General features: G+C 37.6%; 1 protein-coding gene across 1 annotated transcript in view; it reads left to right on the forward strand.

The window, feature by feature from the left end:
- LOC140237816 (uncharacterized) overlaps nucleotides 1–11,725 on the forward strand; it is a 34,761-nt gene extending 23,036 nt beyond the window's left edge. Inside the window, exon 8 of the mRNA XM_072317745.1 lies at nucleotides 7,769–11,725. Coding sequence (XP_072173846.1) covers nucleotides 7,769–8,814 — 1,046 coding nt within the window. The 3' untranslated portion in view covers nucleotides 8,815–11,725. The remainder of the gene's footprint in view (nucleotides 1–7,768) is intronic.
- The last annotated feature ends 5,923 nt before the right edge of the window (nucleotides 11,726–17,648 follow it).

Raw genomic sequence — 17,648 nt, forward strand, 5'->3', positions numbered from 1 at the left:
CTGCCAAGTCAAATTCCCCTGACCAGGATGAATCAGAGCTTATAGCGACTTGTCACATGTACTCTATACACGAACACCAATATTCACTTTCACCACGAATTTCATTTGAGCTTCCATCCGAACTTGCATGGATAGTTCAGTGGAAATGTTTTAAATTGTTTATTCTGTCTTTTCAATTTTCCTCGGCATTCTTGAAGTCAATAAGTCCCCAATCGTCTAAACAAGCAAACATATCGTTTCTTTTATGGGTTTGATATCTGTACTCCGTTGTTTACAACCGAGTACAGTGATTGATTGATTGATTGATTGATTGATTGATTGATTGATTGATTGATTGATTGATTGATTGATTGATTGATTGATTGATTGATTGATTTAAAATATTACTATGTAAGACTCATTTCTACAATATGCGGTATACGATTCAGAGCAACATGTATCATTTTGACAACCAGTGAAATGTTTCCCCTATGCTATGGGATATGAGTTGGTCATACTAGGCCAGAAAATGAGGCGACTAGTTTTGATGACCTATATTGTTTCTGTGACGAGATCAAATCAAAACCAATTGTTCGCTTGTATAGCTAGTCTGTGGGCAATACAATGAAGAATTTCAGAATCTTTATATGCGAACATACACTGTGTCGCTGTATCCTGTTATAAGTCTCGTAGGACAGCGTCTAGCATTTTCATAGAACGACTGACTTGTATCAAACTTTGAACTCAAACTATTCGTGTTAAGCATTGGGAAGAAATATATTTTTATCTCTCTTCTCATTTTTCTGTATCCTTTTAAGATAAAGAAATCTTATAGCTGCCACTAAATGTTACTCCAAACCATTCGTATTTTCACGTTTTTCACAGAATATCAAAGCACATCAACAATTCCATTTCTTTGCATTTGGTCCACCTTGTTTCAAACAGACTTCAAGTTACAAATGATTGACAAATTGTCATTCATCGATCATTCTATGTTGTACGTAATAGCCATGATGAAAAAAATGGACATACATACTCGGATGAAATTCGAACTCACGACCTCTTGATTTTGTATCTATCAGTGGATACCCGTGATTTCAAGCATGACTATCACTAGAAAACGCTGAATAATCGGTGTTGTTTGCGTCGATGAAGAACAATTTGTCAATCAGTCACAATAGAAAATACTCGACGCTGGAATCCCTAATTTGAATATACTAAAAGTTGTTCCTTCTCGTCATATATTATGACGAAGATAATTCGTAAGATAAAGACGCAGTAACATAAATCCAAAGTCAAGCATGTAAAGCGGGATAACATTCAAGGGCAATTCCACACCTAATGACCACGTGGATTTTAACAAATAATAATTATGATGAACATGAGGAATGAAGGGAATGATAGAAGTATCCTAAAGATAGGATTTGAATAAGAAGGTAATGGAATTTTAAGAGTTTAAGACGAATTATTGGATAGTCTTACTTCAAGACTGTTGTTTCACCAAGAGTAAATGCGATCACATCTACAATGCAATGTACCTGCATTTGGGACTTTGATTTCTGGTCGCTTAAGCAATGAATTGCGTTCATGATTTGACTTTCATTGCTACAATCATGTATATACTTCAGTGCATGTAAACTGGCGCATGAAGAATCAATCGCAACACAGATAGCAGATGTTATACTAAATAGCCAATACACCTAGATCTATTTAAATGTGCATGGGATGTTTGATAGAGAGAGGATGGTTGAAATGGAATATGTGTGAAAGGAAATGGGAGTTGATTTGTGTGTGGTTTTTTAGTCACAAATCAGGAAATTACTCTTCGTGTGACCCTAGTTCATATTCTCATCAGGATAGGCATATTTCCTGGTGAAACAAGCTGGTTGCTTTTTTTCGGTTGTAAGAAGAAGGATGAAATGGTTCTCATACATGTGGTACGCATATGATACAAAGAAGGCGGCATTTTGTTTTTTTTTTTTTTATAGTGGCGCGTATTTCTCGCAGAAGGGAAAGATTCTTGTTCGATAATGTCCTATTTTTGCTAACTTCCTCCTTCCATAGATCCCCTGCCACGAAGCTAATTGCCTACATTGCATATAGAAATTTAGGGTCTTGATTGGCTACGCAGGGGGTGGTTTAATATCCAACAGAGGAAAGTCCGGCGTCAATCCCCCCCCCCCCTCCCCCTTTCTCCCCCTCCCCCTTTTTGTCTTTCCCTCTTTCTCACTCTCTCTCCCTTCCCTGTCTTTCGCTCCATCTTTCTCTCTGTCTTCCTCAATCTGTCTGTCAGTTTCTATGATATGTGTTCCTGTTTGTGTTGTTTATTGTGTCGTGTTATTTTTTGGGTGGATTGTGGGTGGTAATGGGTAAGATGACACGTAGTCAATGTTCCTAAATTAAATATAATTATTGACCTGGGTTTAGATTGTGATATGATCTGTGATTAAAAAAAAAGTGGAGTATTACTTTCAATTCCGTGGACCAAGGACTATCGGTATAAAAACAGATAATCACAACGTAACAAAAAACCAAGAATAGTCCAGAATTGACATGACCGGTCGTAGCAGGACAGGGATGAAATATGTAGTCTGTATCACAGTGTCCTAAGAATTTAGATTTTGATCAGGGAAATTTAAAGGCAGTAAGCATGTCTTAAAATACTTAATTGGAGTGATTTTGGATTGGATGTAAAAGTTAGTGTCTCAGGCAGCGGTTTGTTGGCAGAAAATCCTGAAAGGGTTTTTACCACATAGATAAGTGTATTATGGCGATGACCAAATTAAAAGCAAATGAAAACAGTAGGATATTTGATAATGGGGGGGGGGGGGTTATAACTCAGCCCTTGTATATTATGAGAATAGCTAATGTGCATTCTTAAAAATGACTTCTCATTGATTCAATGCAGCCCCGTCCCCAACTTCCCTCCAAACATCGCTCTCTGTGTCAGTGTAACACCAAACACCAAACACAAATACTCCCAAATCAACTCACTGTCCATGAACACTATAAACACAACAGAGAGATGTACATGACTCCCAACTGCTCATCTATACGTAACTATCAAAATGTGTAACACTAAGTGTAAAACCTAAAGAAGAGCTTTGTGACACTTTAAAAATCGGGTGAATAATGATGATAGGACAGTTATGAACGTCCTTGAACATTGATAAAAAAAGCGAAATGTAGTTTCAAAACAAAACCGAACCAACCAAAACATAATTAGTCAGGTTCAAGGCACTCTTTAAGTAGGCCTACACTGATTAGAAGATGTCAGTTTGACGATCACTGGACCCATTAACGTGAAATGAAATATCTTCCAGTTTCCATGCTTGCTTTGCAAACATTTCTGTTTTCTTTCGGTCTGGTGAGGAAAATTTTTGTTTAGATAGTAGGAGTCCGCTGAATGAGAATTTTCGTGTAATATGAAAAAGTCATAATCTTCGTCTTACACCATGCTGTCAAAGGCAAACAAAATACAGTAATATTCGAATACAGTAATATTCAATTCAATCCAATTCAATTCAATTCAATTCAATTCAATTCAATTCAATTCAATTCAATTCAATTCAATTCAATTCAGTTCAATTCAAGTCAATTCAATTCAATTCAATTCAAATTAAATTTTGTATATGCAAGAACCTAAGCATATGACCTTTCAATGTCAAATAAGCATCATGCAGTGGTGTGCTGCTGTATGTAGGGATATTTATTGTTTGGTACACACTGCTTAACAGCAATGTAATATTATTACTTCTATAACAAGGACCGGGCCGTCTTTGATAGCTGAAACTTGCTTTAAGCTTGTCTAATACAGCTTACTAAACGCAAAAATGCAAAGTTATGAAATGCATTCACAGGATCAGATAAATCAATATGATGCGTAACTATAGGTCGGGGTGTAAATATATGCATATAGTTATTTGAATAACATTAGTAAACAAACCTTTTCAACAATGTATTCATACACACGTTGTCTTGCCCGCAAGTCGCAAATTCTTAGCACTTCCGTGTTTCACAAGTAACATAGCAAATCAGATATGTGATGTATGTGATATATTTGCCTTATGGGACACCAACACTTTCAATGTTGTCGTACTGCTGTGATCCGAGGTGATAGAACCCTGGACTCCGAATCAAAAGTCCCCAATTCGAATCCTGCCAAGTGCATAAAATTCTTGAAAAAAAAAATCTTTTATTCAACATCTTTTGCCAGAAGGAACAGTGTCCCACAATCTGTTCTCAATGTGTTCACATAGTCGACTATGTGAAATCTCTTGAATTTAGCAGAAGTGTGACAATGATATCACAGTGTGGTGTGGTTTTTCATCGAGAGTTCACATGGTAATGTCCTGTTTCACACTGTGAATTGATGATTCTCAATGTTTTCACGATGTTAAAACGCTCGAATTTAACATCGTGATATAGGCCTAAGAGTTTTTACACTGTGTTTCTCATTGTGTTTCAAATTGTAGGACACTGTGTTCTTTCCAGAAGGAGTAATTCAATAATTTCGGTCTTAGCCCTCTCTGTGTATAGATAGGTAGGTATTCGGCTATGACGGAGTCATAAGAATGGCCCGGAACTTTGGTAAAGCAGAGATATTAATGGATACCCTGGATAGAAGAGAAGATAGATCGTCATTAATGGCGACGCTTAAAAGTAGCAAGTTAGTAAATATACAGCACTGTGGGAAAGCTAGAGGATTATTGGTTGATACAGCGGGAAGCTGTACTAGTCCGCTTAACTCGACTCAAACTTTGGCGAGACTTCAAAAATGGTTATCCTCTCGACTACTGAACAGATTTCCATCTCTTTAGTTTTCATATAAGAAAGTTTCATATTTTTGGAAAGTTGACGCCAACAGTTCAGCGCTTTGGATAATGCGGGCGTTAGGGTGTCTGGCCGTTGCTAATGGTTACTGCAGTATGAACTTACATTTCTGTTAACGCATAAGACAGATATTAGACCGCTAATGCAGAAGCACACAGCAAAATGCAGTTTCACTCAATCTCATTTGGTGTTTTTTTTTTTTTCAGATATAAAATTTCGTTTGTAAATAGTAGTTTGCATGCAAAAAAAAAAAATCCTGTACCCCAGTATATTCCTAAACTCTCCATGGTCTTAGAATTAAATTTAAAATCTATTTAGTTTCATTCCAGTGCTTTAAGTCATCGCATCAGTCTCATTTGTCGTTTAACATAACAACGAAATCACAAAATGCTTTCATAATTATAATGAATGCATCAGATTGTTGTTGTTTTTTTTTTCCCGCGGCAGTGAGGTATATTGTTGAAATCGTGATTAAGTTTTTCAGTCCACATTGTTGAAACTTCCAGCGAAAATTTTAAGTACATGAACGCTATTTACTACTATTTTAGAGTAGTTTTCATTTGTTTGTTTGTTGTTTATTTGTGTTTTTTTCATTTTCTTTTAAAGATCTACAACATGCTTTGTGTAAAAGTTCACTCTATGACTTACTTGGCTTCGGTTCAGCAACGTAACAAGGGAAATGAAAATTTCGTGTATAGAACTTTGCTGGATCAGGGGCGGATCCAGGAATTCTGTAAAGGGGGGGCGTGACTAATGTTTCTGGTGCCACTTCCGGGTTTCATTTCATTGTTTTTCTTTTTATTTCTTTTGTTTTTTACGAAAAATAAAGGGGGGGCGTGCGCCGGTTGCGCCCCCCTCTGGATCCGCCACTGTGGATGGCTGACTTATCTTAACTCGGTTTGTAACCCCAGGGGTTTGTAAACAGCTACAATCGTATAAACTGGGTCTGTCTTTTTTTGCCCTGAATAAATGTATCGGAACCAGTGGATGTCTGTCACACGATAAGTCAAACTGTCGATATGGGATCCCGTGATAAAACTTTACAACGGAAAACTAAAATCACCCAATTGTGTAAAACTTTTCACACGATCTTGCACGAGTTTGTCCGCGCTTTGGAGAAAAATCCCCTTGAAAAACACCCGCGATAGGAAAAGCGCGGCATAGATTCAGGCGGGAAGGACGGTCGTTTGTTGGGGACTAAAGAGGGGATGTTGTACCTGAATATCTCTTTCGCTTGTGACGTTGAAGGACACTATTCGATGCTCTAACTGGCTTAGCCAGCTTCCAAAGTTTGCTGGGCCTGGTACTTATCATGTGGAACCTGGAACCACTTCCTCCGTGTTTAGTTCACACAGACGCAAACAACCATCGCACATTTATACTAACACAAAATATACCTGATATAAGTACACACCATAAAGAGAATCACTATTTCAATTATTATTATGATTATCATTCATTTGGCAAGTCATATTACGTGATATAAAGAATGTGGTGATTCTCGATGCATACAACTGGTTGCCAGGGGAGGAAAAGGCAAACGATATCACCGAGGCTCGAGGCCTTCCTCCCCGACCAGTGCATTTATTACTCAGAATCGGCTAACTGTTAAACAATTAAAAAAAAAAACAACAACGTACAAATGATACAATTATAACACAAAACAAATATACATTTAAAGTACAAATGAATACAAATAGACGTAGGCCTACAATTACAATCAGTCACTTGAAAAATAATAAACGGTTTATGTAATCTCACTTCAGCAGGCTCAAGTTTGCATACCATGCTTTGTTTAAAATCCAGCATTATACTTGGGTCCCCTTGGGGAGTTGGGTGGGGTCAGTGGCATCTTGGTTGCAGCAAAAAGAGAAAGACACACAGTTAAGTACATCATGCTTGAAGTCAGGAACTCTTGGTTTACAGCCAGACTCTGGCGAAGCGTTTCTAAAATAGTATCATTGATACATCAGAAGATGCGAAATGAATATTTGAAAACGGTTTGAAATGGAGATATAATACCCTTTTCAAATGCACCCCGAACTTTCCCTTTAAAACTGATAGAAAATTTTATGAACAAGTTGCCATTAGTCAGATGAATAGACTGTCATGATTCTCGATAACATTCATTGTGTAAGCTGGATTAAAGAATTAATGTTTTTAAACCAATATTGATATGAGACGGGCCAAAATTTCCGGCAGTATTTTTCTCAAGAGTGATTATAAAAGAAGCAATGATAATAAGAGTAATACTAGTAGCAGTGACGATAGTAATGATAATGATAAGATAGTTATTATCCATAACCATAATGGCATTAAAATCATAATCGTACTAATAATGATAATAGTAACACCGTTTTTCCTCAGAACGTGTGTTCTTGGGCCTGATATTCCTTCTCTAAATGATTGATAAACAAATAAAGGTGACAATAGTAGGCCTAGCGACATGCTTTTACTGTATGCCATTTACAAACAGCTGACAAAGGAAAGTACAATCACTCTATCATACAATATTCATCAGCCCAAGAAACGGACACACATATCCTTCTTACTTTGCATGGTATGTTCAAAATCATTTCCTGGATCATCTGGATTAAATAACGGTATGATAGTGTGTGTGACTGCAGAAGTACATGTATTATCGATTTCCTATTGCCCGTAGAAATAATCACAATTTAGAATCACGGGTGCTTTTAGATGCTGTACGTAATGCCCTTTGAACCATTCCGAGTGCGAACATTTCATTTAGATGACCGCGCGCGTGTGTATTAAAACACAAAGACTTCTCTCTAACTACCATCAGATTTTACCTTTGCACTTTTGCAGGAACCTTCATACTTGGTGAAGCATGGCATGACACGGAGTCATTATTACCATCATTTATGACAGCTGGAATTGACACGCACATGTGGTAATATAATCCTTTCCGATTTTCTTCTATCTTGACTGTTTACAGGCCGTGTGAGGAGTAACAGCAAATCACTGGACAAGCTCGCGAAGAAATCCCGGGAGCGAAGTGAATCAATCCGTGCCAGGGACAGCATCAGTTCCATCACCAAGGAGATCTACCTCCTCCGCACCTCCTCGCTGAGTAATATGTCCACCATGGATATGACGAGAACTGACGCCAAGGCTACCGAGCTCTTCGCCAACTGGGCCAACAGCCTGCGTACCAACAAGTCTAATTCCAGCAAGGGCAGTGCCTCTCCAAGCCCGATGCGCTCCCGATCGAACTCAAATCCGAAGCCTAGCAGCACCACCAAGGTCACGCTCGACAACGACTACGACGACTACGCCGAACCGGTCGACCACGTCTCAACGCTCAGCTCGGACGCTCCTTCCAAGCGAGCTCTAACGATGACGCAGTCCGATTCGAAGACCAGCGATCGTGGCTATCAGTCTCTCTACACGTCATCTAGCTCGAACACCTCATCAAATCGGGTGTCAGAAATTTACAAGCCGACGGACGACAGCGACTACGACGAGCTTGATGAAGAGGTGCTCGAGAATGAACGACCAAAGCAGTTCCGCTTCACACGCTCATATACCTACTCGACTCCTTCGCAGAGCAGCGAATACAGCGTTCTTAACAGAGGGACGGATAGAGGGAGCGCCGGCAGACGAGCAGCCGAGGGCGGGAAGAACACGACGCGCGGGAAGACAACGCGCGGAAATACAGGGTACAGCAGTGCCTTAAAAGTTGCCGAGAACGATGGTCAGTATTCGCACCTCAACAGGCCGTCTCAAAGACTCGCTCCCGCGCCAGCCAAGCGGGTGCCGGCCCCGACGCTTCGTCACGACGACGAAGACGACTACGACTATCTAGAAGGAGATAACCAGCAGCCCGCAACGACGGGCGAGCAGGCGAGCCCCAAAAAACTCGGCGGTAACGGTCAGCTGAGACAGCCGCAACCGTGCCCTGATGGGGGTTACGACGTACTGCACAGACAATTTAAATCTCAGAACGATCAGTACGAATCAATATGGCCCAAGAAGAAATGAATCTTTGATTCCACATCAAGATTTTGTGTTTCGACGAAACGGGGAACCTTTGTTAATCACGAGATTGATCATAACTTTTTGTTTAATTTGTAATTGATTCGCGCACGTGGGAGAAAGCATGTCTTTCTGGATAACCCATGATAAAAATAGTGTGCTCTCACCATCTCGTCTCTCTTTATTCCTAGCCTCAGCACGCGTCAACAACTCTGTAATGTCATCAGGTGTACACGTATTAATCCTCGGCCCACCTGCATATTATGATTATTTGTGAACCCGTTGACAAAAACTGCTCTGATGAAACTATTCATCCGTGGAGATTTCTTATGTTACATAATTGTCACGTGTAATGCAATTTGCGCTCATCAGCCGGACATCACAAATACTGTAATGATAAATGGAAGAGTGCCGTCACTCTAGGTTCACCTTACATTATAGCCCATGGTAGTAATTATGACACGTATATCTCGCGGTCATTTCAGACGTATACTAACCTTTGTCTTCCCACGTAAAATCAAAAAATGTGTGTGAACATGAAATGTAGGGTTAAAGTTCAACGGAAGAGCATGGGAACAATCATACAAATATGTAGCATCAATCTACAGTCAATGCTGCAGACGAAAATATTTGGTTTGCTGTTGTATGCGGAAAGGGTTCTTTCACATTTCAAAGTCAGCTGTTTTACTGTCGAAAGAAAACAAAAATATTTATTTAGGTATTTATTTTGTTTAGTTTAATGTGTGTATTTATTAGTTTTTTCAGTGCTGATGACGGGAAGTTTCTTTCGACATCTGTAGCTCTTACAGACTGCATGAGCAGGCATTAGTTGCTGAAACAGACTGAACATGTTCAAATCAGTGCTTGCCTATTACGTTGAAATGCGAAGACTTACGAAGACAGTTATTTGCATGTATGAGGGAAGCATTCTGGTCTAATTATGTTTTAATACTTTGTCTTTGGCGAGGATTACTGTCAGATGTTACACAAGCACACTCACCATTATGACTGTATACTGAGCAAACGAGATATTTTACAAACTGTGTGCAGGTATCGCGTTTGACTTGGTGGTTCCGACAATGCTTCTTTCAAGCTTTTTCTTATACCACGTTTTCACTCAAGTCGCTGTTTATCAACTTTGTATTGTATGTACCTGATTCCATCATTCTTTAGATGCCAATGTTGTTAAAGTGTCATAAAAGATAGAGATTCTTCTACAAAAATGAAATTAGATGAAATGATTCCAAAGTTCTTGGTGCTTTTCAAATACTAGTGTATTTTCGTTTTATTTCTGGGTGCGCAGCGTGTCTTTTTGTGATTTGACCTTTAACAGTAAACTAATAATAATGTCTTGTGCGATTTTGGTTTCATTCGTAAGAGGGGACACAGAGACCATTGAGGAAAATAAGGAGGAATCTTTCAGAGAGAAAAAATAAATATGATAAAGAAGAAAATAAGAGAAGAGAAGAATGAGAGGATTAAAACGAGGAGAGGTAGAAGGGTTAAGACAAACCAGCCAAACGAATGTCACACTAGACTAAGAAGCATCCTTTGTTCGGAAATCACCCGTGACGTACAATTGATCGCAAAGACATTACTAAGAACAATTAAATCCTAGCTGCGTTGGAGACTTTCCTGCATGTTAAGGGTAGCTATTTGCAGTCCAAGTTTAATTACCTGGGATCGCTGTCCTATAGACCTAGGAACCATCATCCATTGTTGATTTCCTACAATGTCAAACAAAAATGTCAAAAATAGATCTATTAGCATGTTTTTGCTTTTTCTTAACTCTATAGTTATCACCCATTCCAGTCCCGATATTGGTCCCAATCTCATTAACTGTTATTGAAGATAATCCTGATTACAGTGTCTTCGAATTGCATCAATTCTGAGATGAACAGGGTTCGGGAAACGTCCGCCTCACCCCTTGATTCCACTTTCTCTGGAATCGTCAAAAACAATGCTATACTCTTTACATCACCTTCATATCCCACGACTTCAATCTATTACAGTTTATTTTAGACCAATATGCATGTAACATCAGACTAGATATCAAATGTATTTTATCATATTTTTGCTGCATTCGCAAAGTTCAAAATAATGACCCATTCTCCCCAAATCCTACATTGTCTAGATGAATCAGAAGATGTCAGATTTTGTTCATTCTGATGATGTAGGGAATCTTTGTTGAGATATCAACAAATGTAATCATTTGTCTGTGTCAAAGTTATTCTCAAATTCACTTTATCCCGTTTTTTGTTGTTGTTGTTGTTTTGAATGCTGAAAGATATCATGTCGTGCCTGAGATTGTCTGACATATGGAAATGAGGGAAATCTTTATCCAATCAACCTTGTTGCCTTATCTCTTAGTCGTCTTCCGTAAACCAACCTTGTGCACATTAACAGACAAAGCTGCAGACCAACAATCATTCTGAGTACACGTTTCACCACGCCTGTCTATGGCGTGAAAGGCTATTGCAAGCTAACGCGCACGAAACAAAAGCCGCCCACCAGCAAAATTGCTTCCGAAATGCACACCGTAAATATCTAAATGTACATATTATTATGTAATTACGCTCGAAGTTTCTGATAAACCCACCAGTCAAACAGACAAGCTTTGAAAGAACAAAAGGTGCTGTCTTATGAGTTGTATCTTCTTGTGAAGTCACATCTTACATTACGTTTTGATATGATGCTCAGTGTGACAGATTTTATTTTGGCACAATTATGCAAGTGTTATGTTTCATAATAATCTTTTTTTTTTCCCTACGTGTGCACGGGTCGGCTTGTGAAGTGCAATTAAGAAGTGTATCACCCATGCAGCATCCCTGTGTCGATGTTGCGGTGTGTATGTTCAATGCTATGGTCATTTTAGTAGCTTTCGTTCTCGCAAAGTGCATTATCTTTCACTACTTTATAATCCACAGATTTTGAGAAGGAGAGATTGTTTATATATAAATTTGGATGTGTACTCTTTATCATATTGCTAATAAACGTTCACGATCACAATTTTGGCAGTCATTGTTTGTTTTCTATATTTGTCTATCCGATTTAATATGTATATGTATGGATATAGGTAAATCTCCTCGCCTCGAGTTCCGAGTAAATATGTAATGATTTCCATTAGTTCAAAGAGAAGAAACAATACTTTCAAACTTCTGAAGTAAAACACATCTACTACACCATGGTACATGATGAACTGTGTAGTATAAAAGTTGACAGCATCAAGTACACGTTTTGTAAAGTCGAATCAAGAGAGAGGAATAGAATTTTTCATTTCAAATCAAACAAAGACGAAAAAGTCAAGGAACCACACCCATTGGTAGCACAGGGACAAGGTGCTTCCTGTATCATGTGTATTATGGAGCCAATGAAAGTGACTTTTTGTTTCTTTTTTAAGAATGGCTTGATCGACCCAATCACATGGAATGTAAGTCATCTGAGTCATGTAAATAGAAATAGGGCGAGATACTAAACTATGCTAGGATCACAAGTCTCATAATAGATTTCACACAATCTTTCACTGAATTCTTGAAATTTTAATTCTGTTTTGATGAATTGATAAAAAAAAAGACACGGAATTCCATCCATAAACTTATTCTATAGTGTTGCAGTGACGAAGCAGTGATGCTCATAACATTGGGAAAGTATAACTGCCAAATTAGTGCGAGAAACAATTGCCGTGTTGACCATAATTTTAGATAGACTATCGGGAAATTTCAACTCTCTATTTCATTTAATTTTACTCTGTTTATTACTAGCAACATGAAAACCGAGTTGAATTTCCTCTCTAGAAATGTTTATGTTGTGCGGGTGGTAGATAAAATAATCTGCGCATGCCCAACCGCTGAAGCGCATTCCGCATGCGCAAAAGGCGAACATGGTGCCCTCATCGACGGGGTGAAAAAACAACGACAACCAACAAACAAAATACATGGTCTTACTTTATAATGCCTTTGTGGTGACGAAATGGTTGTGACACACAATCTGTAGCATTACAGCTATCTTCCAACATATCAATTCAGGACGAGAACGATTCAAACGTAATCAATATTCACTTGGCCCTGGTAGCATAATGATAATAATCCTATGCCTCGAGATGACGCGCCATATCATTGCTGGTGTCGGGAACCGATAATATTCTTTCCAAGCATTACGGTATACATTTTTTAATCAGTTACGGAATCAGACACACGCATTCCTTCACTATTAGCACTATCAACATTATCCAGGCACACACACACACACACACACACACACACACACACACACACATTACACGACAGTATTACAGACACAAGCGTGTTATAAACGGACAGGTTAGCATAGCCGGAGGTCATTCATTTTACAGATTGACAGAGTGTCACCTTCATCTCCTCTATAAATATTGGGTAGATTTAACATAATAAAACGTTAGAAAATATACTCAGTAATTTGAAACTGAATAATCATGTCAATATGTATGCAGTGCGCGGGTATGCAGAGCACAGAAAGAGTTTATAAAACTAACATCTGAAACATGAGCTGGCTAGACTTTCTTCGGAATTTGTCGGAGAAACGTGGAGTCAGTTCTTTCCCTGTTTTGCTAAGGTTGTTGTTCTTTCGTTCCTCTTTTGCTGTCTTTAGAATCACATTGGCTTCCGCGTAAGTATACGGCCTCCTTCCTTTTCCTTTTCTTCCCTTTTTTCTCAAAGAGTAATCTCAATACAGCATTTTGTGAACGTTTTTCTATTCAACAAAATATTCTCACAATCCCATACCATTTTAATCAGGCGCGTTGGTTCTTAACTTCACTGAGATAAGCGTTTTGTGATGGAATGATTATTCATGCAATCCCTAAAAATGGTGTTTGCCAGCACATCCACCTGACAGAAAAATTGGTATTTGGAAATATCAATAGAAAGAGATTGTTAATACATTCAGTGCAAAGCGATGAAATGGATGCTTTACCAAGTGTTATTTGACGGATCATTCTGGCCATCTGGTCTACACAAGTTCATTCTTTGTTCGAACAGGATTAATGAATCATTAATTGTTACGTAAAGCTTCGTGAAAACGAGTGCAGTTCCCCTAACCGACTGAGAAAAAAGAAAGGTCATTTGGACCAATGTGCCTATGAGCTAACTCCGAACTGGCTCATTATCCTAGCTCATGATGAATAAGTGATAGAAACTTAGAGCACATGAACATCGGCATTCTCGAAAAAAAAAAGACTAAGGTTGTACTACTTGTATATTGATGTACACACATTTTAAAGAGAAACTGTAAGGAAGGGGTTTGTTGTTGCTGTTTTTGTTTTGCTATAACATTACAATTTATCATATACAGAACCCATGACAAAGCTATTTCACTTTAAAGAAGAAATACACTCCAGAATTTTATTAATTTCGTAGGAAAGAGAAAAAAAAAATCCCTACAGCACGTTCTAAAAATGACAAAAATCGTATAAGAAATAAGGAAGATATGACATTTCGAAATGTAACATTTTGAGGGAAAACATTTCTTGACCAGTCCTAATGCTTGTCATGGATATTCAAACGTGTGGGTTAATGATATTACGCCCTCACAATTTGCCATGTATGTTATACATAACATTCAGAAAAATCATTATTCTTAGTTAATACAGATAAAAGCATATTCCCATACCAAAATATCAGAGGTAACATTTATATATTTTTTCTTTATTTTGGGTGGTTTCAAGGCAAGTCTTATATACATGTGTATACAGCTAAGATATGATATTTTTGTTATTTCTGTATATATGAAATAAATAAGAAGTTATGAGAGCATAACATCGTCAACTTGCTGATTTAAATATTCATAACAAAATGGTCAAGAAGTGTTTTTCGAAAAATGTTGAAATTTCAGAATGTCGTAACTTCCTTATTTCTTATCCAATTTTGATCACAATTTTCCACTGCTCTGCAGGAAACTTTTTTTTCTTTTTCGTATGAAATTATTAACATTCTGGAGTAGATTTCTTCTTCATGAAAAAGGATCTGAAAGCTCTAGTGATAATATAACTTTCACCTTTTTTCGCTTTGTATACTTAAAAATGCAGTGTACAGAATTTTCCTAATCAAAGTGCATGGTAGCTCAGAAGCCTTTCTACTTTACTGAAGTTGAAGGTCGAGGTGAAAATGAGCATGTGTGTGTATGTGCGTGAGTTGTGTGTATAAACGTATAATGACATTCTGACCAGCAGAAGCAATGCAATACAAAAAAATAAAAAATAAAAACAAAACAAGAGAGATTGACACCGTTCCGCCACAGTTCAACGTGTTTTACATGGGCCTCTGTTTAACAACATACACAAAGAGAAAATAAAAACGAAAAGTAATTGGTGTTAAACTTTTGATCTCAATAAACATTATTTACCTCCAGAATTTACAGCTGTCAACGCTACAGCCTTCAACAGCGGAAGTTGAACACCAATTTTAGATGAATTACCAAAACAGATGAGCTGCTGCTCTGAGATTAAAAAGTAGTTTCAATACATGTGCATTGACTGATTCAGCATGTACCACCTTAACAGGTATTCCAAGAGCATAACAAAACGTACGAAGTGCACTTTGCTGAATATTTTGTGATTGTTACTGTTTGGCTTTATCTTTGTTTCACTTTTTTTTTCCTGTCTTTTTTTCCTCTTAATGCATGGAGGAGAAGTGTGGTATACATGTAGTTGGTGACAGCGGCCCTGGTCTCTTAATACCCTGTACAGGTCACCACGGGTGTTTCACAAAGAATTGAAGTCGATCTTAAAAGTTAAAATCAACTTAAAATTAGGCTATGCTGTGTGTCTTCACTGGTACTCTTTCTCATGAAAATGAAACATTTTTAGACTTTTCATGCAGTCAGTAATTTGAAAAGCATTAAATAAAAATGAACACGGAAACCATTGGCATACTATAATTTTAAGTTGATCTTTAAATTTTAAGATCAACTTAAATTCTCTGTGAAACACCCCATTATGACTACTTGCCATCGCGTGCCTCCTGGGATAGATTGTTCTACCTAAGATGTACCTCTTCACCAAGCTGTAAAAAGAAGTAGCTGGCAATACCGGGATATTTATGACAAAGCTCTCTTAGGTAGTACAGCTACCACTGCAGAGGCTACCCTGGGTAAATAAGACCATTATTACGATCTTTATCACTCATAAAAATAAGCAACAAAATAGAAACACAATACAACTTTGGTTCAACTTTTATCCACTTTATTCATTTATGTGGCACTGTGCAGATATATATTTAGTAAATACAGTGTTTGTAGAAAAGATTCAAGGTTGAAGGATGATAAGAAACCGTCTACGACCGAATCAGTACAAAAATATGAATTGACTTGGAATCTATTTCAGCTGCACTTTTATATAAACTTCACCAATATTATACAGCTAGGCCGTGTGCATACAAAAACAAGGTAAAGCAGGGCATAAGTCAAGTTGCACTGTTATATGACTTACCCACCAAATAAAACACTAGGTCATCTTGTCAACAAGGCAATATTCAAAGGGCTGATGGTGGGATCCAAAACTATGCTGTGTTGGGGTACATTCACATGGCGATGCCTGACCTGATCATGCTGATTCTGATTCTGATGATGATGGTGGTGGTGGTGATTATTATGATGATGATGATGATGATGATGATGGTGGTGGTGGTGATTATTATGATGATGATGATGATGATGATGATGATGATGATGATGATGATGATGTGGTGATAATAATGATGATGATGATGATGGTGGTGGTGGTGATTATTATTATTATTATGATGATGATGATGATGATGATGATGATGATGATGATGTGGTGATAATAATGATGATGATGATGATGATGATGATGATGAAGACAGAGAAAATTATGATGATAAATCTCAAGACAGTACCGAGAGATATACTGACAATGAAGATAATTTTTACGGCGGCAGTGATGATAATGACTGTGCTGAATTAAGCGATAGCATAGTTTGGTTGAGATGGGGGATTCAGATTTTAAATTTTTGTGAGATAATTAGAAACCACTTGTGAAGTGTGTAAGAGCATACAATTCTAAAAGTAAGTTTATTTGATGAAAATTGGTTGTGAAATGGCCGAGATATCCAAAAACAAATGAAAATAAAGTGGTTCTAATAAAAGATGGGTCCAACCTTTTATGAGGACCTCTTTGGTTTTGGATATCTCGGCCATTTCAAAACCAAATTTCATCAAATAAAACTTTTAATTCTTCTTAGAATTGTATACACTTTCATGTTTCATAAGAGGTCTGTCATTATCTCACAAACCTGAAGTCCCATGTCAACCAAAACTATACCATCCCTTCAAGTGGGATTACAAATGAAGGCAATATTCATCTTGTCATCACCATGGCAACACCACTCATAATCTTGATGATTATGCTACTGACAACCCTGAGAACGCTGGTAGCATTCTTTACTGCAGTTCCATTAAAGTCACTGACTTAATCCATTAAAGTCACTGATACTACAGTGTACATTCTAAAGATAACCATTGTGCTTAGTAGACATTATTGCAATAATATAAATATACTGTGATGATATTACTTCTTGTGCAAAATGTTATGATTTTTACAATATGAGTCACTATCATAAGCAACACTCAAAGTAACCATTTATGTGAGTGCCTTTATTATAAAATGCTCAACAATTTCAACTGCTATATTAGCAAGATAGCACATATAATTGAATGATTGTTCATTGTCCTAGTGAGAAGAAGTTATATTGATAAAAATCAAACATCATTTGCATCTTGGCAGTGATTTTGACTAGAATGAAGGTTGAAAGAATACCTATCAACCCTTATCATTAGAATTCGCA

Source organism: Diadema setosum, chromosome 14 (genome assembly GCF_964275005.1).
Source record: "Diadema setosum chromosome 14, eeDiaSeto1, whole genome shotgun sequence".
NCBI classification, from domain to species: Eukaryota; Metazoa; Echinodermata; class Echinoidea; order Diadematoida; family Diadematidae; genus Diadema; species Diadema setosum.